Genomic DNA, 24,795 nt, shown 5'->3' with positions numbered 1-24,795 from the left:
TGCTGAAGTTGCAGTCATGGAGCTTTACCAGCTGGGGATTATGATTTGATCACTTTCCTGATTGGGTTTCAGTGTCACTGGTAATAGAGTTGGACATAATAGCATCTCATTGACTGATATCCAATACACGATGGCCACATGATAGAGGGGGACAGATGGAATTGAGCTGGTGATAAGGCCACTCCTTCTCCTAAGGTGTCTTAGTCCCACAGCACTTCATCTCATCGTGCTCAGCACTGGCTTGATCAATGTGGGTTAAGGAGTAAGAATGACTAAGTATGTCTGGAGGCGATGAGAAGCACAGCAGGCTTGAGTGCAGGCCTCTGATCTCAGATATACTTGCCAACATCCACGCCTGTTTGGAAATCACTTGGTTTCACTTGATTACAGATGGTATCATCAAATCCCCAATCTGATCTTTGACCTCGAAGGGAATAACATGAAATTGAGTTCAGTAAATCTTACCCATAAAACCCCTTTTTTGATGAGTCTGATGTCCGGTTGTCTATTGGGTGGGAATAAGTTATTAGTGGTGTCCACAATGGTGGTAACATGTCACCCCTAATTAACTGTCAACCACAATATCACAGATCCCCCCCCCCACCACACTATTCTCTACAGTCTCAATCTGTCACAAGTAATATGGTCGATAAAATGTGCCAAAAGCACAAAAGCGTGCACTATCTTCTTTCACAAACTTTGTGTGAATCAGGAAAAGTCACCACGTGACCAGAGAGCAATCAACTGTGGGGACAAATTTAGAGCATGAGCTGAAACTGCATACCACTGGCAGAATTCTATGTTTTTTGACAGCCATCACACATAGATAAGAGTCTCCAAGAGACAAGCCTCAATGAGGCCTAATTAGATGTGAAGGATTTTGTTTCTGTGATTTTTTTTTTCCTCCCACATTTCATCATGTCAGAACATTACAATCCAACTGCATGTGTTTGATTGTTGTAAATAACATATTTTAAGCAACCATTACAATTCTGCATTTGAACCTAAAATTTTTGTCTTCAGGTCCACTTACCTTTGTAGTTCTGGACAACATCAAACAGGTCATATTCCAGTATCTGCAAATGATAGCATGACTACTGCCGTCATGTTCATCCACTCTTGAATGAAAATGGGGCCACAATCACTTTTTGCATACAACTGGAAATCTAAGATGAAATGATCATTTGTTAATTGCATTGTTAGAGGGAAGGGTGGAGGCTTGCTAACAAATGGCAGTGAAATTAAATATTGTGGGACTTCTTTTGCTCTAAAGCCCTATATTTATCTCTCAGTATCCAATTACCTGCTAGTGTATGGTCTATATTTTATCCAAAAAGATTGCGTGAGCTGAGTGTCAGCCACAGCACATACATCAAACTCGCCACCATCCATCTTAGATTGCGTCCTCCTGCTGCTACTGCTACTACACCCCTACTGTCCTGTTTTTTTACACTCAAACAGAAAAACCAGACTGGAGGTTGGAAGAAATTAGAGGAGGAAAGGAAGAGATGGTACCCGAACAAACCATACATTAGCTCAGCATATGTGTCTATCACAAAGCATGAATTGGATTACCATCTGAAAAATGGTTTTAATTCCTCTTGAAGCTGTGCCCCTTCACTCTTTATCTGAAAGATTGCTCAGATTGATTGATTGTCCACAAGGGATCCTATGGGAATGGTATTCAGCTTTCTGCAGCACACACAATGAGGTTTTTGTGCAAGATGCATGTGGATAATACATATTTTTCGCTTTTCAAGCAAGGATCTGCCCTTTTTATGTCAAGACTATGTATGATAGAATACTGTGCATATACAGCAGCCTTTAAAACTCTGTGCAGAGACTGAATGATGCAGAATTCAAAAGTGTCAGCACACTCAGTTATGCAAGCACATACCTTATTCCTTGTAACCACCCACCTCTATTCATCTTGAGTCTGTGTCATGAATATTGCAACACGCTTCATATTCCTCTGTTCTGTTAGGAACTGTGTCACACAATAATGACTTCCTTTTAGCACTTACGATTGTTGAACTTACCATCTGGCTGAAAATGAACAAAGTTACTAAACTATGTATTTTAACTGAGCTTTATTCTTGCATTGATTTCACACTGATGTCCCAGTTTTCAGTTTTTGATGTGAAGTTGCCAAATTGACCAGGGAACAGCAGCGCATGCCATACAACCTGATTTAAGTTTGGGATGATGCATTTTAATGTTCTTCTACCTGCATTGATTTCCAACTATCTAAAGAAGCAGAACATTTGCAAAACATAGGGAAGCCTAAATGCTTAGCTGTTTCATGTTCCAACTAAATGTTTTCTCTTGTTGTCTACGCAGGTAACCGATAAGATGGTGGCCAGGGAAGCGACTGGGCACAGCTACCTGGTGGTTTGCTGGCAGCCCATTCTGATCCTGATGCTGGGCACCGTGCTGTCTGGCTCCACCACAGGCTGTCCATCCCGCTGTGAGTGCAATGTTCAAGAGCGCTCTGTTATGTGCCACCGCAAGAAGCTCATGACAGTTCCTGAGGGCATTCCTGCAGAGACAAAACTGCTGGACCTCAGCAAGAACCGCATAAGAACCATCAACCCAGACGAGTTTTCTACCTTTCCAAACCTTGAACACCTGGAGCTCAGTGAAAACACAATCTCCACAATTGAACCCGGAGCCTTCAACAATCTTTACGGCTTGCGGACATTGGGACTGCGTAGCAACAAGCTTAAGCTGATCCAGCTCGGTGTGTTCACTGGCCTGAGCAATCTCACACAACTGGACATAAGTGAGAATAAAATTGTGATCCTGCTGGACTACATGTTCCAGGATTTGTACAACCTCCGGTCTTTAGAGGTGGGTGATAACGATCTGGTTTTTATCTCCCATCGGGCTTTTCATGGTCTAAGTAGCCTTGAGCACCTGAGTCTTGAGAAGTGCAACTTGTCCTCTGTGCCAACAGAGGCTTTTACCCACCTCCACAGTTTGGTCACTCTCAGGCTACGCCTCCTCAATATCAATGTTATACGGGATTACTCCTTTAAACGTCTCTATCGACTTAAAGTATTGGAAATAGCCAATTGGCCATATTTGGATACCATGACCCCAAATTGCTTGTATGGATTAAATCTCACTTCTCTGACCATAGCTAATGCCAACCTGACCACAATTCCTTATGTAGCCCTGAGGCACTTGGTTTATTTGCGCTTTCTTAATCTGTCCTATAACCCTATTCACACCATTGAGGGGAATAAGCTCCATGATCTTCTGCGTCTGCAGGAATTTCACCTTGTTGGGGGCAGATTGGCAATGATTGAGCCCTACTCTTTCCGTGGCCTAAACTACCTGAAGATTCTAAATGTATCTGGAAACTCTTTAACCACTTTGGAGGAGTCTGCTTTCCACTCAGTTGGAAACCTGGAAACCCTTGCTCTATATGATAATCCCCTGGCCTGTGACTGCCGACTGTTATGGGTTTTCAGACGGCGCTGGAGACTGAACTTCAACAGACAGCAGCCCACCTGTGCCTCCCCTGAGTTTGTCCAAGGCAAAGAGTTTAAGGACTTCCCAGATGTTCTGCAGCCTAACTACTTCACGTGTCGCAAGTCTAGGATTAGGGATCGCAAACCCCAGCAGAAATTTGTTGACGAGGGAGCCATTGTTCATTTTGCTTGCCAAGCAGATGGAGATCCCGCTCCTGTCATAATGTGGCTATCACCACAGAAAAAGTTTATCACCACCAAGACCATTGGAAGGCTCTCTGTGTTGCCAGATGGTACCCTTGAGGTGCGCTATGCTCAGATCCAGGACAATGGTACATATGTTTGTATAGCTAGCAATGCTGGTGGAAATGACACCTCTCTTGCTCACCTGCACATTCACAGCTACTCACCTGACTGGCCACACCAACCCAACAAGACTTTTGCCTTCATCTCCAACCAGCCCACAGAAAATGGTTCTAATGGTACAAGAGCCAATGTTCCTTTCCCCTTTGATATAAAGACATTGATCATTGCCACCACCATGGGCTTCATCTCTTTTCTTGGCGTTGTCTTGTTTTGCCTGGTACTGCTTTTCCTTTGGAGCAGAGGTAAAGGCAACACTAAGCACAACATCGAGATCGAGTATGTGCCACGGAAATCGGACGCTGGCATGAGCAGCAGCCAGGTGGATGCTCCTCGCAAGTTTAACATGAAAATGATCTAAGGGAGCCGGGGAATTTAAGAATTTTGAACTGAAAAATAAGACAAATGGAAAAGAAGACATTTTCTTTTCTCTCTTACAAACCTGTGGATCCTGGTCTGTTAACATAGAGTAAAATGTTTTTTTTTCCTGCCTGATGCACTAGAGAGAAGGGCAGATCATGACTTTCACAAGTGAGAGGGAATGAAAGCACATCCAGTGCTAAAGGGCATTGATGGTTTTAACAAGGCCTGTGAGGGCATTCATTGAAAGTCAGATTTGTCATAAGCAGTTCATATTCCTGTGGATTTATAATGGGAAAAATATAGTAGAAAAGAAAAACACTTCTTCGCCACCAGATTGGAGGGGCAGATCATATTTTGGCCATTGTCGTTTCATGTCTGTATTTTTTATTTTGTGTTGTTTTTTTTATTTTCCAGGGTTAGATCAAGTTATGAATACCATTTGTATGGGTTGATGAGCACATTTATACAACATTGATGCATTTCAAGTACATCATCGATACATCAGTGTTATAATGTGAATGCCACATATGGTCTTCTTTTGCTTTCCAACAGTGATAATTGTTCTGTAATCCATTCAATGTAAATCTGTGTCACAATACATGATACAATTGGTTGACAAAATAGGCCCCGTAAATGAGCAGACATACATAGCATAGCATACACAGCATCATTTTGTCATGTGAAAAACAACACTTAATTTGAATGTCACAGCAGCTAATTCTTTGTCATTTAATGACCGAGAAATTTCAGTAAATGGTACTCTTACATAGTTTACATTGGTCATTAAGTGACCTAAAATAATGAATGATATTTAAATGTAAGTGCTAAAAAAAATAGATTCAGTGACATAGGGATACTTCGGTACAGTTCACAATATTGATATCAATTGGCAGTAATGCACTGTAAAAATAAAAAAAAGCTATCTGAGAATATTGCATTTTTAGAAAGATAAATACAAGAATATTTAGTGTTGAAAAGTAGAGAAGCCTGTTGGTAAGTGTGGCTCTTTATATGGGATTTTAGCTTTTGGGGAAATGCTTGGATAGAGCTTTATGAGCCCAGTAAATGATATCAGTATCAGTGTCATTCATCCCTAATTTTCAGATGGAAGCCAGACAGTGCACAGATGGATTGAGGGGATGATACAGAAGGGAATGTGGGATGTAGTTGATATGATGCTCTGTACCGAAAATAAACACAGCATCTATCCCCCTGGCTCCTCCATCAAACAGAATGGTTAGTATTGGCACCTTGATGTGATGCGTGCTTATCCCAGACTTTTTTTAATCACATTTCAAAAACTGTTATGTAATGATATTATTTTGTGCTCAACAAGATTGTGAGAAATCAGACTGTGGTGCTCATGTTTTTGGATACAATGTGCTCCTCAAGCTGTAGAATATTGATTTCATTGTTGATTATGTTTCTTGGTTGTTTTATGAAATCAATGATTTATTTATGCCGATGCCCCCATCCCCCCCCCCACCCCCCCATCAAAGCCATGGAAATATTCAGTTCCAGGATCATTAACAGGTTTGCTATCCCCCAAGAAATGTGCGGTGTTTGTCAGGGGGGAAAAGAACTGCGCTTATTATGCTCGCCAGTTGACCTGCATATGAAATCTGAGGTTACAGCCTTACCTTTCAAAGTACACACCGTGGACAGCTGGGCTTTACAAACGTGTGTGAGGATAAAGGCTAAGTTATTTATGATGGATGACATTACAGACAGCGACAGAGTAATGGGCTGGAAGTATGGACAGAATATGCAGATGGTTGGAGTGACACAGATGGTTTCACCCATGGAGCAATCTGAAGCAGCTTTGGTGTAATCCGTTTTGCATAAAGGAAAAAAAAAAACACTGGATATGGCTCATGGTTTTCCATCTTGCTGAATATGAATGCTCTCTTTGTTCAAAGTGTGGCTACTGTACCTAGCCTTTTTTGGTCCTGAGTGAGCCCGGGATTCTGTTTTCCATTTCTGTTATTCCTTTTTTTTTTATTTTCACCCTGGACTATATTGACTATGTAGTCCAAGCCAACTTTTTACTAAAAAAAAAGGTACTAAAAAATAAATCTATGGAAAATACATTCAAATTGTTCTGTGCAATAAAGGTAATATGCAGATTTTTTTTTAATTAACAAAATTTTGTTGATGTTGAATTGTTGAGAATATGGTATGTTGTATTAAACAATCTATGGACTTTTTTAAACACATGATGGTCCTATCTTGATTTTAAATAAGTGGTTAGAGAGGACTTGAATGTCAGAGAAAAGACAGCTGCATATCTGGGGTTTTAATAACATTGGTTCACACCACTGACACAAATAGTATCCTACTTCCCTAGGTGATGACATTTCGTATATTGAAAACCTTTTTACTTGACACTTTTGCAAAATTGTTACGTTTTCCACCTGCATACCATTCAAAGAGATCCTAGTCATACATTTAGAATATCTCCTCCATTATCATGAAAAGGAAGTACAAATCTACCTTAACGCTTAACCTAAATATACCTATAAGCTTAAATCTAGCTTAACCTTAGGGTATATGTTTTTGGTATATCAGTGTCCAATTGAGAAATGTAATGTAATTCCAGTATATGATTTATTTGAGTCAATACCACATTAAATGAGGATGCAGGCTGCAAGTTAATTTGACATCTTATGTTTCAGCACTAATTACTTGTTTGTTGGGGCATTAGTTGTTCACTTTTTCACTCGCCTGGTTTCTAACTATCATTAATTAACCAACATTAGCTAAGGATCACAGTCATTAGAATAAATATAGGGGAGGTTGTTAATGTATGCTTGACATTCCTAATCTCAAAGTAGACTAAGGGTAAAGCAATGAGTATGTGAACCTCAAATTAAATAAAAATAATAGCATAGCTATTTCACACTGAATGAAAGTTTTATTCTGGGATGTCTCTCTGTGAAAAACGGGAAAATGAGGTTACCCTTTGAAGGTTATGGGAAGTGACCAGGGATACGATTGGGCAGCCTGGTTTCATAAAACATGCTCCTATTCTGCATTAGGTTTGGATCTCTGTCCCAATCCTTTTTATTCCACATCTTTGGTTAGGACTCCATGGGGACTTTTGACGTTCTTTCTGTTTCGCCTCAAGCTGTATCAAAGCATGCTCATTTATCTTCTGACTTGAAAACAGACAGGCAGAAAAGAAAAGGAGAGAAGCTATTCTTGAGGCCCTCAGAGCCCTGGGGAGTAATGGAGACATCCACTCTTTTCACTGCTTTAGATATTAAATCTGTGCTTAGGATTCTAGGTCAGGAAAAGGCTGATGGATTCTGACAATGCGCGACAAGTCGCCTCTCCTCAACCAAGCATGAAAACATCAACACACCTCTGGGTGTTCCTTGCGCTCATCCAAATCCATGTGCTTAATGACATCTGGGATACACTGTGTGTAAGCAAACAAAAGTGTGAATTTGCTGTTGGCGGTGTCTCAGTCGCACAATAGAAGCTTCAGATGACTAAAATAAAAAGACGGTCATTTGGGAATTGTGTTTGGATGTGGAATCCAAACTCGTGGCTGGGAGGCTGTTTCTCATATCCATATCAAAGGGACCAATTTAAGCCCTGTTTATTTCGAAGTCTCCATATTTTACCTACTGTATGTTAATTCACCTATTTTTGTAACTGTCAGTCAAATCATAGCACATTTTATCACTTTTTGAATTTGTGTAATCACTAGCTAACTCCATCAGTTAATTTAGCTAATGGAAGAGGCACAAGTTCTAACAAAAAAGAAAAGTATTTTAAAAGATTATTTCAAATGTCAAGTATCTAATTAAAAGGGCTACCATCCATAAGCTCAAGCATAACTTATACTGTAGGTAGTGTTGTAGTCAAGACAACACTAACCGAGAACAAGACCAGAGTGCCCCCGAGACCGAGACAAGGCCAAGACTTTCAAGGATCAAGCCCGAGACCAAGGCAGGGCAGCCAAGTCAAGACAAAGACCATACATATTGAAGAAAATCATTCTTTTGTGTGCAGCAGGCATGTCCCTCGATTAGACCGTAACACAGGGACGGTTGCGGCAGTAACTGGGGGATGAAAATCTAATCATGAATGAAGTCTTACTCTTGTAGAAAGGGGTGTTTTCCATCTAATCACAGTAATGACGTGGAAAAAAAGCCTGCCAGTGGTGGTCTGGATTTAAAATCCGGAGTCCGCCCAGTCTGAGACCGAGATAAGACTGAGTAAAAATGCTTTGATTTCAAGATGAGATGGACACCTTCAAAAAGACCAATTTTGAGTGCTACAATACTAACCGTAGGTAACTGTGTCAAACAGCATATTGCATATGTGTAACAACTGTTGCTGGCACAATCCATATTCTTTTGCCTTCAACAAGAAACAAACTGCATACAAACTCTGAAATGTTGGGTACCATAAAGATGTGACTACAAGTCAAACAGCTATCAAGTCACAGTCTGCTCTGCAGAATCTCCAACAACAGACTGAAAAAGGTTCAAACTGTGTGATGATTTCCATTGCATTCAGTCAACTCTTATGTTCACTTGTTGTCTTTAGGTAAGGGGTCTTGTTAATCCAATAAGCTAGGTTTCCCAGCATACTTTGCACAGGGAAGTTGCGGCTTGCAAGAAACAAAAAAAAAATTCAATCATGTCAGGTGCAAGCAGTGAGTGATGGTTGTGGCTGCACTTGTGGTCCTTAAAGCACATGTGCATGATGAAGATTATAACGCCTCCTGGGTAAAATATGTTCTTAGCATTGTAAACTGGTTGATTGGTGCACCACAGGATGCAGCTTGCTGTTTAGATGAAAAATGGCATTTAAAATGCATTTCATGCATCAGATTTAATGCTAAATTCTGAATCAACACTCTATAATTATAACTAACTTTTCTTCAGTTTATAATATACAAACCATTAATAGATAGTTTTCAACTTTTGTTTGATTTATAAATATTCTCAGAAAATGTTCATCTTAAGACTTAAATCCAAATTTGGCTTTTAACTGTCCATATGAGACTAAGTCATCTGAAAAACCAAGCTGCAATATGAACATCCCATTCAAAATGCTCGTTTTTACAGAAGAAATAAACATGTTTACAGCCTGGTTCAAAAAACGTTATTGGTCTGATTAATTATTGTCTTCATTTGCACACACTGTCGAGGGATATATATTTTTTTTAAAACTCATCAATTTTGTTTTTTATAAAGGATAAGAGTTATGCATAAGGCTGACAGGCGGGCGCGATGCAACTGTTGGTCAAGAAGCTTAAAACCCGCCTCAGCTCCAGCTCTCAGCCCTTCATTAGTTGACTGAAAGTTAAGTTGAGACAGGATTTCCAGCATATCGAACGCTACCGACGGGCTTCCAAAGACCCCTTCAGTAAAAGATGGGTGACGTCACTCAGGCTTTGTCCATTAATATTAAAAGTCTATGACTGAAACAGACCAAATTAATGCTATATGCCAGGTCTTGATGTTTTCGCACTGGTAGGCACACTAAAATGATTTTAAAATGCAAAGCCTTCATGTCAGGAGTAGCAACAGGTGATTTAGAAGAGTGATGTATTTGGGCTGTTTCCAGTTACAGAACCTTTGCACATATTGCAAGTAGTTTATAATGGGTACATTCAGATATACCTGCTTCATTAAATTGTTTTTTAAGTATGGAAACGCTAACGTCAAAAACCAGTATAAAGATGTGATGGGATGAATTCAGCTTAGAGGGATGGAATACATCATGCTCTACTCAGACTGACTGGCTTTTGAAAGTTTATTGCTACACTGTTGTAAAAATTCATCTGCTGTGAATAGTCATTTTCACGCACCATTAAGGCAAAATGGGATAAAGACGCAAACTGCAATTTAAAAAAAAAAACACAATGCTAAGTCTGACATCTCCTGAAAGATTTCCATAAAGACATCACACAAAATATCTTTGTTCAGTTTTCTTTTAAATCAATTGATAATATTTTTTTTTACACTACTGGCCTTTAATATTTAGCCTGACCAACCTTCGACATTTTGAACAACTTTTTAAAATAATCATATTTTTTTGCAAGCTGCTTTATGTTTTTAAAATATACCATGTCTGGAAAATTTGTGTTTTTTCCTTACTTAATACAACATTTGCTTTTCAGTACTTTTGCTAAGTGCTTAATGTCCTTGGGGGATTCAATAAAAAGATCTCTTTATATCCGATGCCGTCACACTGAGTGTCTATGAGCTGTTAATACATAGATTAGATGTGCCAAATGTTCTAAAGTTTCCACAGAATTATTTTTCTAGAAATGGCAAATATGTAATGTTGAATTTGTCCCATTTTGTGGTCAAACATACATTGCAAAGACACAGTTTGTGTTTAGCAAACTAATACATGCATATAGCTTTAATTTAAATTAAGCATCTGCTGCATTATTTCAGCGTTATTGTGTATATAACATAGAGCTTCTTCCTACTTTTGACTAAACCCCGAAGGATGTAGACTCTGCAGCTGTTCTAAGCAGACTGGACACACAAAAAAAGAAGTGTGTCTCGTCTTGTTTCAGTTAAAGTCAAAATCAAAGCAGCAGCATCCTTCGTTCAGGAGTGAGACGCACCATGTCGGGTTTCTGGAAGCTGTTGACTGAATTTCTCCCCTCAGGATTGTTGGGAAACTGGACATGACAGTTTATTGTGTTACCTCCTTCCACTGACTGAATGATAAAGTGAAGAGTCTACCATAGAAGCCAGACAGCAGCAAGCTTGTTTTTCCTTTTCAGGAAGCCGGGCTAATGGAGAAAGGCACAAACCTTCTATAATAGTCATTAGATCAAAGTAAAAAAGTCAAAGTTTAAAATGACTTAAACCCACACTGGAATAATGGATGCTTGAAAGATGTCTAGAAAGCACAAATAAAATTAAACATGAATTGGATTAAGCAAACAAATTTCTTTGTTTCTGTGTGTGTAGCTTTAAATGCAAATGAGCTGTGTTCAACCAGGCCCGTCCCCAGAAGGAGAAGTTGCTCTGGCTTTCTTACACCATGCCCAACTGTTTATGATGAGAAGCCTCAGAGGGCAGAACAAAGCCCTAGCTGTGGGAGTGTCAGCCACCTGGGGGGAGGGGTTACTACCCTTTGTGATGTCACAAAGGGAAAATCTCCAAACAGCCTGTTTGTGCACACTTTCTGAAGACAAAGGATAGAGAGGATGGACTTTTCTCATAAATGGGGGGTTTGTAGACAGACTAGAGACAAATATTAACATTCGAAACTGAAGGTAAAGTTTATTTTACAAAAAAAAAGGAGAACATTAATGTAAAATCTAGTGACAGTAGTGGATCACAAAATAAAAGTCATTTATCTTGGAAAAAAACAAAAAACGTTTGCATCTTGCGGTACATTTTCCCCAAAATATCCACATTAATTATCATGCATAGAGGTTAGTTTTCTATTTATAATTGTGACATAATAATCTGAATCTTCATTTCTTTTTAATTTGCTTTCAGTTGAATAGTGTGCAAGACTTTGATCCTTCTGGGTTCAGGGGTTTATGTCTGCTGTGGCTCCCACGTGGGGACTTAGCTGTTGCTTTGATGTCAAGCAGACAGTTCTGCATAGTCAATAAACACTTCCCCTAACCCCGCTGCTACACACAAAAAAACCTGACTCCTCTCTATTACTCGCTTTTTTGACTGCCTTGCTATTGTTTTACTGTCTTGGCTGGATTGTCGCTATCTCCCATGCACCAGGATGGCATCCAAGAAGGAGATCTGTTGAGGCCCATTTTTGCCTGGGCCATATGCCACAACCCGCGTCTCTGTAGGCAACTCAATCTACCCTCCTTATTTATTTAACAACCCCATGAAAGAGTCATGAGTTCCCAATTCGCACAATGTGTCAGCCAAAAGACTGCATCTGTCTGCCATTAAAACCATCTTTTTGGCATCCTGCTTAAACAGACTCACGGTGGGCAAATGTCGATACTAAACCGATGATTTGTGCCCTCGTTAAGGGGATAGCTGAGTGTTTGCAGGCGGATGTATTACCAAGGTGATCTCAGTATTATCAAGGTAAATAGGTAAGCAGGTAAGAGGCCAATCCATCCTTTTATTCTGTTCCATTTCTAATTCCCCTGTGTAAGGCCTGAATATGCCACCGTGAAATAATTGAGAGCTCAGTTGTTGTTTCACCTTGAGGTGGTTAAGCGGGCCGCAAATAATTTGGCTTCTGCCTACATCGCCTCAAGGACAGCGGGTTGCAGAAATTTGATGGTGCAGCAGAGGCAGGTGCCGCTGTGAGATAGACGATGAGATCTGATGAAAACAGCACAGGCAGGCTGCTGCTCCCATTTGTCAGCATTGTTCCGAGATATGTGCAGGTGAGTGTGGGCTTCATTTTTCATTATTTTCTCCATCTACCTTGTGATAGTGTTGTTTTTTTTGTCTGACTGGCTTGTTTTTGCAGAGGTCCCACCATCATGTTATCTCAGAGATGTTAAAAGGTCAGCATATTGGACAAGACTATAACTCAACCGAAGATGGGATTTGCTGAGGGAAATCAACAACGCTGACACATATTGTGTTATATTTCTCTCGTTTAAGTTTAAATCTAAGATGAAAGTATGATTTTGTGATCATATTACTTGTTGTCTATGAGAAGAAGATGGAGATGGCATACTAGAGCAAAATTAGCTTTAAAGGAGCAATATGAAAATCAGACACGTAGCGTTTAAAATGGGTACTGCAGTCCAAAATCAAAGTACTGGAGAGACATGTCTCCCTAAGCCCTCTCCTTCCTAGAGTCGGTGTACACGCAGGTTGCAACATCACATACTGGGCTTATTTTGCCTTTATGAAATAGGACAGCTGAAAAGAGACAGGTCACTTTGTGATGAGAGAGTGGGGGGTGACCTGCAGCAAAGGGCTGATGCTGGATTTTAACCCACAGCTGCTGTGACGAGGACTATAACCTCTGTACATGGGGCGTGACGTAATCGCTACACTATGTGGCGCACCATACTTTCTAAAATCTTAAAGTTAAAGCTTTTAGCCATGTACAAGACCACACCCCTTTCTTATTGTTCTTTCTGTTCGTATAAAGCAGAGTATACACTACAAGATAATCGGACCAATTCAAGTTGAAGTTAACACCTTTCCTCCTCTCAGAATTTAAAGTTAACCTTGTATGTAAAGACAATGCCCTTCATTCACAGGCTTACACAGTCTGAGTTCACTCTCTTGAGCAGCTAATGGATCAATTCAGCTTATTGACTGACTTGGACGTTCAGTAACGAACATTCCCAGGTGAATTACAGCCCCAGAGTAGACTCAGAAGCAATAATCAACTGAAAGGAGGTGTTGGTGATCTTTTAACACTTTGGCCTTTGGTCAATATTGAGTGTGTTTATGTACTTGGGTATCCTGTGTTTGTGCATGTAAATATCATATGCTGTTTTCAGAAACCTGGATAAGTCTTTATCCCAGGTAGGTTTCAAACAGGTTTAAAAACATCGAGATAAAGACTTATCCAGGTTTCTGAATTTAAACCTGTTTGAAACCTACCTGGAGAACTCTACTATGGCATGTATACACATTATCACTGTTTCTGACAGCTGCTACCTGCGAAGGTGTGGCCTCAATTCAAAATCTGTGTTTTCTTGACATTTAAGAGAAATATGCAATTAAGTGAATTTTAGCAAAGAAGTTGAAAACATTTCATTTCATTAGATTCAAACTGTCAATTAGAAAATGAAGATTTCACAAACATGAGAAAAAAAAACTTTCAACATCTCATAAAGAAAAGTACCAACAACAACCAATAAATATCACAGTATACTGTATAGACACAGCAGGCTAAACACCTCCCTGAACAGCTGAAGGGAGCGCCTTAATCACTGAAGGCTTGTTTTTTCCACACCAGAAATCATTCCCAAAACACAGCTGTGCCTAATATAAGGCATGTTTTCCAAATGGAGCACATTCTGACATTCATTAAAATAATGATGGGCTATATTCCAATTCAAATTCTGTCATCATCATGATCAACTGCACTCCATATATTAGAGGTGCCTATAACTGTGATTCACACAGAAGTGAAAGGACGCCATATTGACTGATGTTAATTACAGGCTGTTCTCAAAAAGTACAGAGGTAATTAAATCCCCTCGAAATTGACAAGAGCATAATTATTCTATGAAGTGCGCTTGATCACATATAGCAATTTTCAAAAGGCAGTATCTAATTTTTGTAATTTTGTATTAAGTGTATGACAGCAGATCATTTGATGTCCTAAAGTTTTAATGGAGACAGGCTTAACAGCAGGGAAAGGTTTTTGTGATCAGCAGCTGTTCTCTGAGGCCAAAATCCCCTTGAAGTGAAATAGTGTGGATGTCAGAAACCAGTTGAATGCCTCAGCAATGACTTTCTCTCTGCAAAGCCCTGGAGGATGAGCAATACAACAATGGCGAAGGCACCACACAGCTGTAGAGATATTACATATCTAAGCTGTTTTGGCTTTTTTCAACAGTCTCGCTGCAGGAGCTCGCGGAAGACATTTTTCTCTCATTCAGTGGGACAGAATTGACCGGCTTTACTCAGCTTTCAATTATTTAAAAAAGGAGTCACGAGGAGAGAGGCGAGGGTGAGAAAATCTGGTTTCTCCCACATTAAACGGGAAGAGGAGAGCCATTGAGAGGCCTCAGTTGTCTTAAAATATAAGTCAAAGTGCTCCCTGATTCTGCTTTTTTGTACTTAATTCCTAACTTCAGACATTCTTTGACTGTATAATGACTTTGTTATTGTATTAAAGGTCACATATTAAACTCCTTTTTTAACTGGTTTAAATAAGTCTCAGAGCTCCCCAAAACATGTCTGTGATGTTTCTTGCCAAAAATCCACTTCAGCATGAATGAGCAGGGATTTATTTTAGCATGCCTATAAACCCCTCTCTTTCAGCCCTGCTCAGAACAGGCTGTTTCTGTGTCTGTAGCTTTAAATGCAAATTAACTGTATCTGATCACACCCCTCTCTGGAAGGGGATGTGGCCCCACCTTTCTTGCACCATGCCCTATTGTTTACAGTGAGAAAGCAGACTCAGAGGGCAGCACAAACACCTAGCTGTGGGAGTGTCTCCCACCTGGGGGAGGGTTTACTGGTCTTTGTGATGTCACAAAGGGAAAACCTCCAAAAAGCCTATTTGAGTACACACTCTCTTAAAAGTGGAGTAGGCAAAAGACGGAGAGAATGGACTTTTATCACAATTTAGGGGTTTGTAGACAGGCTAGGGACACATATTAGTGTTAGAAAAACATAGTAAATTACATATGTATTTTACATAATATGTGATCTTTAAGAGATGTCAGATGCCCCATATGATTTCCACGCAACCCCATATGGCGTCTGGACACTAAGGTGGGAAAGCTTGCTTTCACCAAAGCCAGACAGTCTGCAAAGATTTAGTTGTTGTTTTCTTTATGAATCAAAGGCAGAAGACCATTTGAAGTTATTACTTCAGCAGGAGCTTCAGAAGCCAGAAGTACTGTCTAAATTGGTCGATATGAAACCATTAAATTCACATTTTAACACAGACATTTTTGACTTTTTAAAACATGTTGTGGAATAATAGTCTTAAAGAGCCCATATTATGCCCTTTTTGGGGTTCATATATTTAATCTATGTACCTACTAAAGTATGTTCACAATAGCTAAACTTCGAACAAAGTGTCTGTTTTCATGTACTGCCGCTCTATGTACCAGCTCGCTTCTGACTCTCTCTCTAAGGCTCTGAAGTGCCCACGTTCAGAGTCCCCACGTGTGCCAAGTCTGATCTGATTGGTCGGCCTGTCGGCTCTGCCGTAATTGGTCAGTTGCTCAGCACGGTTCTCGGAAATGTCCCGCCTCTTTTACCATATTGGGAATGCAGCCACTGGCTCCGTCCGAGGGGAGCATAAACATTAGCACCTTAGCACTACTGTGCTACCGCAGGCTGCGGCATATCGTGGGCGTGCTACAGAAGTTAACGGGTGAGCAACATGAGCTGCTGGGCTTGCTACAACAAGCCAATGGGCTTAGATCAGTGATCTCACACTGACAATGACGTCGGACTGACAAATTTTTATCGAGGGAGGCTAGAACCGAGCGTTACATGCGGCTAATGCTACAGCTAACAGGAGGAGGTAGGAGAAGCTACGTTTCCGCAGAATTTTTGCAAATAGATGTGCCTAAACATGCACAGGACACATGGAAAACACACTAAAGAGTATATAAAACCAGAAAAAGCATAATATGGGACCTTTAATTCCAACAGGCAGCCAAGAGAAAGTGTAGCTCAGCTAATTAGGGCAAAATAAGTAAACTTAAAATCTCTAGACGGTTATATTCCTTGTTTAGATGAGTTGCAGTGCTTTGTCATTTCTAGCAGAATTGGGATACAAAAACAAGCTAAAAAAACATCTATAGAAAACCTTCTTAAGGGTGTAGGAGCAGACAGAACTTGAATGCTTGTGTCAAAAATAGTACTACAAAAAATCTCCAATTAGGCCAAGGTCGAACTATGACTTATAGTTGTGATAGTTAACTTTTTCTGAGGAAAACATTTGCTATGTATTGTTTGTCTCTGATTCAGGGGTTTATCAAAATTCTGCCAAGGATTGACATATTGGCAAAGACTAAATGGTGAATTGACTTGAGCGTGTATAGTGCATTTCTAGTCTTCTGACCACTCAAAGAGCTTTTACACTGCATGTCATACTCACCCATTCACACACTGATGGTAGGGACTGCTATTTAAAGTAACCGTTAGGAGTAACTAATCCCATTCATACACATTCATACATGCAACTTGGGGTTAAGTGTTGTTTCAGGAGCTAGGGATCGAACCCCCAACCTTCCAGTTGAGAGGCGACCGACTCTACCTTCTGATCCACAGCCGCCTGATGAAGACGACAGGGTACAGATACAAAACATTCTGATGGATTTGCAAGCCATCAACATGAGTAAGGATGGAGTCTGCGTTTTTGCAAATTGCACAAACATAGTATTGCTTTGTAAATGTAGGTTATCAGAAGTTCAAACTGAGGTTTCCAGTCCTATCAAAGAAACAGCTAGTACAAAAAGCAACTTCACAGTCAGAGGGTGTGAATGACCTATAGCCAAATACGTTTGCACCCAAGAGGAATATTTGCATACCAGAGAGCATAACCTGAGCTGAGGTTTCTAAGGAAACACAAAAGCAGCTTTGGCAGGTTGATTCTGCATGTTGCACAAATACAATACAAGCCTCTAGCCTGTTCTTAGACTCAATTCAATACAAAGAACAAATATCCCCTTCTTCCACTTCACATAATTGTTTTTTGTTGAGTCTGCATTATCAGAAAGGAAAACATTAGGTGTAAAAACAGTGCATGTAATCGAGTGTGTGGAATACATAGCTCTGTTCACTATACTGAATAAACAAGCACTTCTATTTGTTCAGAGAGAAGGCCTTAGAGCACTCTTTGTTCTTATGCAGCAACAGCCTGACTAATTTAGATCTACTACATCCACATCTGTTGGCTGCCTACACCCAGTCATCCTCCTGGGTCGACTCACTCGGAAGAACTCCGTCTTGAGAAACTTTTTTTTTTTTTCACTTTCACGTCACTTTTTTGCCCCTGGAAGCCTAATACTTGACAAGAGGTTGAGGGAAACCAGCTGTTGTTGTTACCTAAAATGATAGCCTGCTTTCAACAAAAAGCCTGAACGTTTGATTGTAACAGCTGCTTATAGGTAAACAGAACACCTCTTTCCAGCTGGGACTTTTGGGTGGATAACCATTAATAGGACAAGACAGCAGACAAGGACTTCTTCTGTTTGGCAACTTTATTTTCCCAAGAGCTGTATTTTAAAAAAAATACTTTATCATTTTCTCAGGAAAGTATCCAGTACTCACACAACAGCAGAATTGTGTACAGACTTCCCAACGATCATGGCCATGACTGACTATGTCACATACAGTACACACGCAGAATGATGACGACATATATCATACATAACATAAAGTAAATCTTTTTTTTTTTTCCTCTATATAAACACAGTAAATGGTGTTATTACTGACAGTGCAACCATTGCAATGCACCGGGGCCTTAGCGCTTTGAGTGGCCCATAGCAACTGTTGAAGTTGATGCAAGATTAGTACTGGTGGTAAACGAGTCCCTGTCAGCTCTCTCTAAAGAAGAAACATCATACTCCTTTTTTCATGGCTATCACCATAATTCTCATCAATACGCAATGTAAGCTGCCTATTGAACTGAATCTCAGATGTTTGTCAGTTAAATTAAACCAGGCTGAGATGGTTTGAGATAAGTGTGCCGCTCCGGCTGCTGTCAGTGGTGCTGATTAGAGGCTGGTTTGGACAACAGTATTTTTCTGCATGGTAACAAACATTGTCTGTTGTAGAATTGTCTGGAATGGTTGTGTGTGTCCTGCTAACGAGGGTGCACATCTGTTTGGGGCGGGGGGCAGGATCCAGTAAAAGTATGGTATGCTGCTTGACACAGTATAAAGGAAATGCTGATTTATTATGCTCCCATCAGCTTACTGTGTAAATGTATTTCTAGGTTGTAACATTCACAGGCTTCAAAATGTGATATATAGAAATGATTGATCTTGCTGCTCATGGTCTGATTGTTTGCCTTTGTAATTCTTATAGAGTCTTCAATATAATTTCCATCTGTTTCATAATAAGCTAAAAACTCATCACAGGAGCTTTAAGAGTTCAGTATTCTACTTAGGGCTGTGACATATTGGAAAAACTTCATGTCATAGTATTCTTTTGATCCAAATTGTGTGTTGCCAAATTCTCTAACAATCTCAAACTCCATGTAAGTAGCCTTTAGGCCTTCTTCAGGCTCAGTTATTTGTGCGAATCTGCTCAGTGGTAAAGTGTGGATGAGTAAGTGTTTGTGCGTGAAGCACGAGTGCACCCACAGCAAAACACTGTGTGGGAACCTTAAAAGTTTTAGAAAAAAAAAAAAAACGGTGTCTAATTGATGGTGACCAATACAGCAGAGATGTAACTTTTGATCCTGTTAAGGATGTGAGCAGCATGAACTGGAAGTCTGAGCGGCACGACTTCGCCCCCGGAGACAAAAAGATGTGATTGTACACCTGCTGGCTGGTTATCTCAGGCTCAGCAATCTGACACAATGGGACACGTCGGCGAGGAAAGAATCTGTTGACTAATCCCATATCCCTTGTTCTGACAGGATCTGTGACACATCCAACTGCAGAGACCAAAAAGCTCCTGGGGTGAATTTACCTGAGGACTAGTTTCTCCGACACATTAAAGAGACACTCAAGAGACTCAGAGCTGTATGATCTCTGAAAGCAATAAAGAAGTATAAGCCAAAGCTTGCTACTCTTGAAAATACAGTGGAATACAGATGTGTTGTTACACTAAAGCTTGACACTTCATCCCACTTCTGACTTTGGGGGTCGCACTAACACAGTCTGTAGGGACTTAAGTTGGGAACCGGAGGGTCGCCGGTTCAAGTCCCGGTGCGGACAAGGTCTGGAAACCTGTCTAGTAGCTGGAGAGGTGCCAGGTTATTTCCTGAGCACTGCCGAGGTGCCCTTGAGCAAGGCAAAGCATGTCTCAATAAAAGAGAGAATAATTGAATTTCCCTTCACCAGAATGAATAAAGTATTTTTTGTTCTTCTGAATCAGAGGCAGATTGAGATATAGTTGAATTAAATAAGTCTTGGTGCAGTTAAATATGTACAATGTTTTAATTTGTGAACGATGCTGCAGAGGCACAGATGTGCTTGCACGTTTAATACATGACATTTGCAGAGTTGAACACTTACAGATGAAGGAAGATTAAACTCAAAAGAATACAGCTTAAAAATGAGGTAAAAACACTGGAGCTGCATGCAGCCAAGTGATCTATAAAAGAGGATATATTTGGGGCAGGTGGGCAGTTTTGAAGCAGTGTATTCCAAATTGCTGAGTTAACAGCCATGGTTTTGTCACATTTCAAATAAAAGCTCTCCCAAATTTCATTTTATCACTGGGTGGATGCCTAGGCTTCTCACTTTCAAATAAACGAGCGAAGACATTACAGGCATCCTTGGAAGGTGATAAACACGGTTGTTAACAACATGTTACACAAACTCGTCATGTTTTTAATGGTTAAGCCTGGGGGGGGGGGGGGCCCACACCTAATCTGTTTGCTGTGGTTGTAATAAACTTGCCTCCGTTTGGCAAGTTAGTGCAGTTTATTTTGGCTGTTGTGAAAGCTTTCAATCAAAGCCTGGTGTGGACTAAAATGTACTGAGAGCTCTTCAAAAGATGGCCGTTGGTCTGCTTTTAGTTCGTAGTAAGAACATGTGCTGTCCCATCCCATGTAATCTGACCCAACTGCAGGAAGCAACCACAATAGGCCCTCTCTATCCATCATTGCTTAACATGTATTAAAGACCACAGGCAGACCTGATGAATCTCTGGAAACAATTTTGGTGGATAAGCAGGCCGTGGTTCAGGAGGATTAATGTGTAATTTCTCCGGAAATGTCTTGATAAACGCCTGCAGCGACTCCTGTGCATCAAAAAATTGTTTTGGAGCCGCAGTTGAGCCTCATTTTCAAACTGTATCATATAACTACAGTGATGAATGTGAACAAATGAAAAACTGACGACCAGAAGTAAAACGAGACCGTGCAGTTGTCTGTCCATTTTGAATTTGGAAAGTGGCTTTGCAGCAGCAACAGCCAGGCAGGGGTCAACTAGACTTTGTTGGCCTCTGGGATTTTTTCCTGCAACAAATTCCAACCAATTGTAGAGCATTTTAATGCACGTTGCAAATTTGGTTTACTCTTAAATGATCCCCATTAGAACACAGACCGACCTTCAGGTAAATATAAAACAATTTAAAGATGGGTCCATGATTTGGACCAGAGTAAGTTAACTAGGTGTGAAAATGCCTAAGACATTTGGAAAATGTATGCAATTGTATGCACTTGAGTCCTCTAGTCATATCTTCTCATTCAAGTAACAATTTGCCTCCTGTAGAATATGTGATTCATAGTATATGTCACTTTTGAGATCTGACACTATCTTCCCTTTAATAACACAAGTTGTGTTTTGTGGGTGTTTTTGAGCAGTGTCCACTCTTCCTTGTTCCCAAGGCATGCATTGAGCTTGACAACCCCCTTTCAGTGCCAGGTTTTTCTTTCTTTAGCTCTGCCACTTTATTGTCTTGTTTCCATGGATACTGTATACAATGATTGCCAGAAATGGATGGGCTACACCAGAGGAATTCAGGCAGGCTTTTTGTGGTGCTGTAGCTCTTGTTAATGAGCTCTGTAAAGGAGAAGCTCATACTGCATTCACTACTAGTAGTGTGATAGCATAGATTCAGATACAATATGGCTTAGCAGATAACCATTTTCTAAGGCTATGTCCGAAACCACTTACCTCCATAATATTCATACAAAGTATACATTCACTTTGCAGTGTCAAATGTATTCTAGATTGGACAGAATTTTTAAGTATGAGACAGGAGTGAACTTTTGACAGTCAACCTCCCCACAATACACTACAATAAAATACATTCCATACGTCATATAATATGAAATACAGACTGTAGAGATGCTAAGATACTCATTGAGCATTTCTTAGCCTGGCAAATTTTACTCAGCATTGCAGCAATAGATTTTTTCTTAAGTAAAAACTCAGGCGGTCTCAATGCTTATTCTGTTAGCCCATTTTTGGCAATTTCCATGATGTGTAAACATCAAACTAACAAACTTAGATGTACATCCTAGTCTAGAAATTGCACCTTCCTTGAAGAAAATTGCACTGGCCAAATCCTAAATCCTAACTGAATTCAAAAATATACTGGTTAGAGAGGCTTAAGTGAGATACACTTAAAAGTGAATCTTCTAAGGAAGTAATGCACACCCTCAGAGGTGAGAGGAGTCACACACAGCCACATGAATTGTCTGAGAGACTTAGATATGTTGAAAGGCGACTGATAGCACCTCATTGGATGGCAGATCTAAGTACTAGTCATTTATCTTTGCTGCTCTGCACCATTATGTCAGGCCTTATTATATTTGGTCAGATAGTCAGACTCATGCCGTGTCAAAGCTGAAAAGTGTTTGAAGTGATATCTGTCTGCATTTTTGGGTTATTCTTAGCGTCTTGTAAAAGTATCAAGCTAAATGCTAATGATAGACGACCTAAATTCAATTAGGAAAACAATATGAATGACAATAAATGATGTGTCAAATTCTGTTCATTTGTTTAACAGCTTGTGCTTGGCTTTTCACCTGCACTAGGGTGGTGAACTTGTAGAGTAAACACAGATTAGCATACCTACCAAAGCAGCATCTTGAATCTGTCTAATCCAAAACACCATATTGTGATGTTCAGAAATAAACCTAGTAACTGAGGAGAACCTGCTTAATGGGACCAGCAGGAACAACGCCAACTGTTACTATTTCCTTCCGGACGCACCTGCTGATCCTCCGGGCAGATAAGCAGGCTTATAAGATTAGCTTCCACCTACCATGAACTTGATTAGTGAGGTAGATTTGCTAATCTAGGGTAAATAGATATCTAGATTACATCCTTTTAGTTTGTAGTGATGGCAGATTTCACGGCTATAAGACGCTGCACCTCCTGCTTCTGGTCCTTGTCCAGAACTTTAGGTTAATGTTATTTGCCCTCACACCACGTGTGTGGTGGATTTTGGAGTCCATGAATAGTTCAAGTCAGCCTATGAGGTCAGGTCAGTCTAGAAAGCGGCTCTGATTCACTTGGCATTACTTAAAAATCCAATCTGCATGATGTTATGGCTGTATATTGTCTTGCTCTGTTGTCTGTTGTGTTTCAACCTGTGAGTAATCCCTTTTTACAGATATAGATTCTACTTCAAATGATAGAATCTGTACACTCAGAGGTCTGTATTTTAAGCATGGGAGGGGTTCTTGTTTCTGTTTGTGGCACTTTTGTAGTCAAAGATGTATTGACCAATGCGTATCAGCTGGCTTTGGTGAAGCGAAACAGTTGGTGTGGACAGCAAAAAAACAGGCGGAACATTATGCACAAATGAAACAGCAGCTCCTATTGTCTCCTAAAACCAGATATCGTGATAAAAGTGCAGCTAATAATCCATTAAAGATCAAACCTTTTTTACTTGAGTGACAAATTGGCTTGTTGCTGTGTTGTAAAAGACAAGACTACCTGTAATGCATCAAATGATCGATCCGACATCCGTTCAACAAACATTTTAAAAGTTGTTTTCTTCTTCTCTTAAGGACAGACCTGGAAAAGCTTGACTTTTGACTTTGTTCAAATCTGCTTCATCATGTTATCTCTGAAAACTTAAATCCCTTTAATTGCATGTTAATCAAATCAAATTGGTTCATAAAGCTGAATTGAGCCAGAGTAAAGCTGCCGCAAAACTTATAGTCCACAGTTGAACTGAACCTCAACAGATGAATGGTGGCTGTGGCTCAGTTAGTAGAGTCGTCATCTCTCAAACGGAAGGTCGTGGTTCAGTCCCCAGCTCCTGCAGCAACATGTCCACTGTGTCCTTGGGCAAGACACTTAACCCCAAGTTGCTCCTTCTGCTTCGGTTGCAGCATATAACTGTGTATTAATAGTATTAGTTACTTCTGATGGTCACTAACATAGCAGCCTCTGCCATCAGTGTGTGAAAGGGGAAACTGCGACCTGCAGTGTAAACGAGCTTTGAGTAGTCAGAAGACAATAAAAGTGCTATACAAGCTAGGTCACCAACACTAACCTCTGGCTTCAGTGGAATTACAGAGAAATTGAAAGTCAAATGCTGTCCTCAGAGAAGAGAAGCTTTGGGAGTGGTGAGTGCTGCCTTGCGGACTATCAGGACATTTCTGTGTCCTTGTGTCATCTCAATTTAGTCTTTAGTAGATCTTTGTTTTAAATGATTTACTTCTTTGTGTTTCTTAGAACAAATCACTTAACTTTGAGTTTCTTTGAAGGTGTTTTATGAGATTTTATTGGGTCAATTTGGGGTTACTAGTTTTGCCCTATAGGGTTGCCTTAGAGTGGGGCGTTACGATGAAATGTAATAAATTCATATTTTATGCAAGTGTCACCTTTCCCAGATTTGACCTCCTACACAGCCACATTGTTCATTAACATGTATCATGTGTCACCGGTCAATGACAGCCAATGACAGAAAGCAATCTCTTATACCTGAGAGAAGAATCTGTTTATAAATATATCCAAACTAGCAATATTATTCTCAAAAGAGCCACTCTGAAAAGATGTGTTATGTTTTTATTGTTTGGCTGAAATAAAAAGTCATAACTTTGATGAAGAGGGGAAGGTGGAAGGTTAAATCTAAAATGTTTTTTCAAGCCTGGTCAACTGCATACATATGTGTACAACAATATGTATTCTTTAATGATAACTTTTCAACTGGGTCCACATAAAAGTAACCTCTGGGTTTGTATCTGTAGGGTGTTTTTAATCAGCCCCCACCACATCTGCATATATGGTATAGATTATGTCATTGTATTCATTGAGTTCATCCTTTAGCACACACTGTTTTTTAAACAGGTTGATTACAATTAATCACGTCGG

At 40.0% G+C, this 24,795-nt stretch overlaps 1 protein-coding gene across 2 annotated transcripts in view; it reads left to right on the top strand.

The window, feature by feature from the left end:
• lingo1a (leucine rich repeat and Ig domain containing 1a) overlaps window positions 1-6,416 on the top strand; it is a 140,991-nt gene extending 134,575 nt beyond the window's left edge. For both annotated transcript variants that reach the window (XM_061035914.1, XM_061035913.1), the window contains one exon: window positions 2,341-6,416. In XM_061035914.1, coding sequence (XP_060891897.1) covers window positions 2,353-4,200 — 1,848 coding nt within the window. In that variant the 5' untranslated portion in view covers window positions 2,341-2,352 and the 3' untranslated portion in view covers window positions 4,201-6,416. The remainder of the gene's footprint in view (window positions 1-2,340) is intronic.
• Window positions 6,417-24,795: the final 18,379 nt, after the last annotated feature.

This window comes from Labrus mixtus, chromosome 4 (genome assembly GCF_963584025.1).
Source record: "Labrus mixtus chromosome 4, fLabMix1.1, whole genome shotgun sequence".
NCBI lineage: Eukaryota > Metazoa > Chordata > Actinopteri > Labriformes > Labridae > Labrus > Labrus mixtus.
This window is presented reverse-complemented; position numbering and strand designations above follow the sequence as displayed.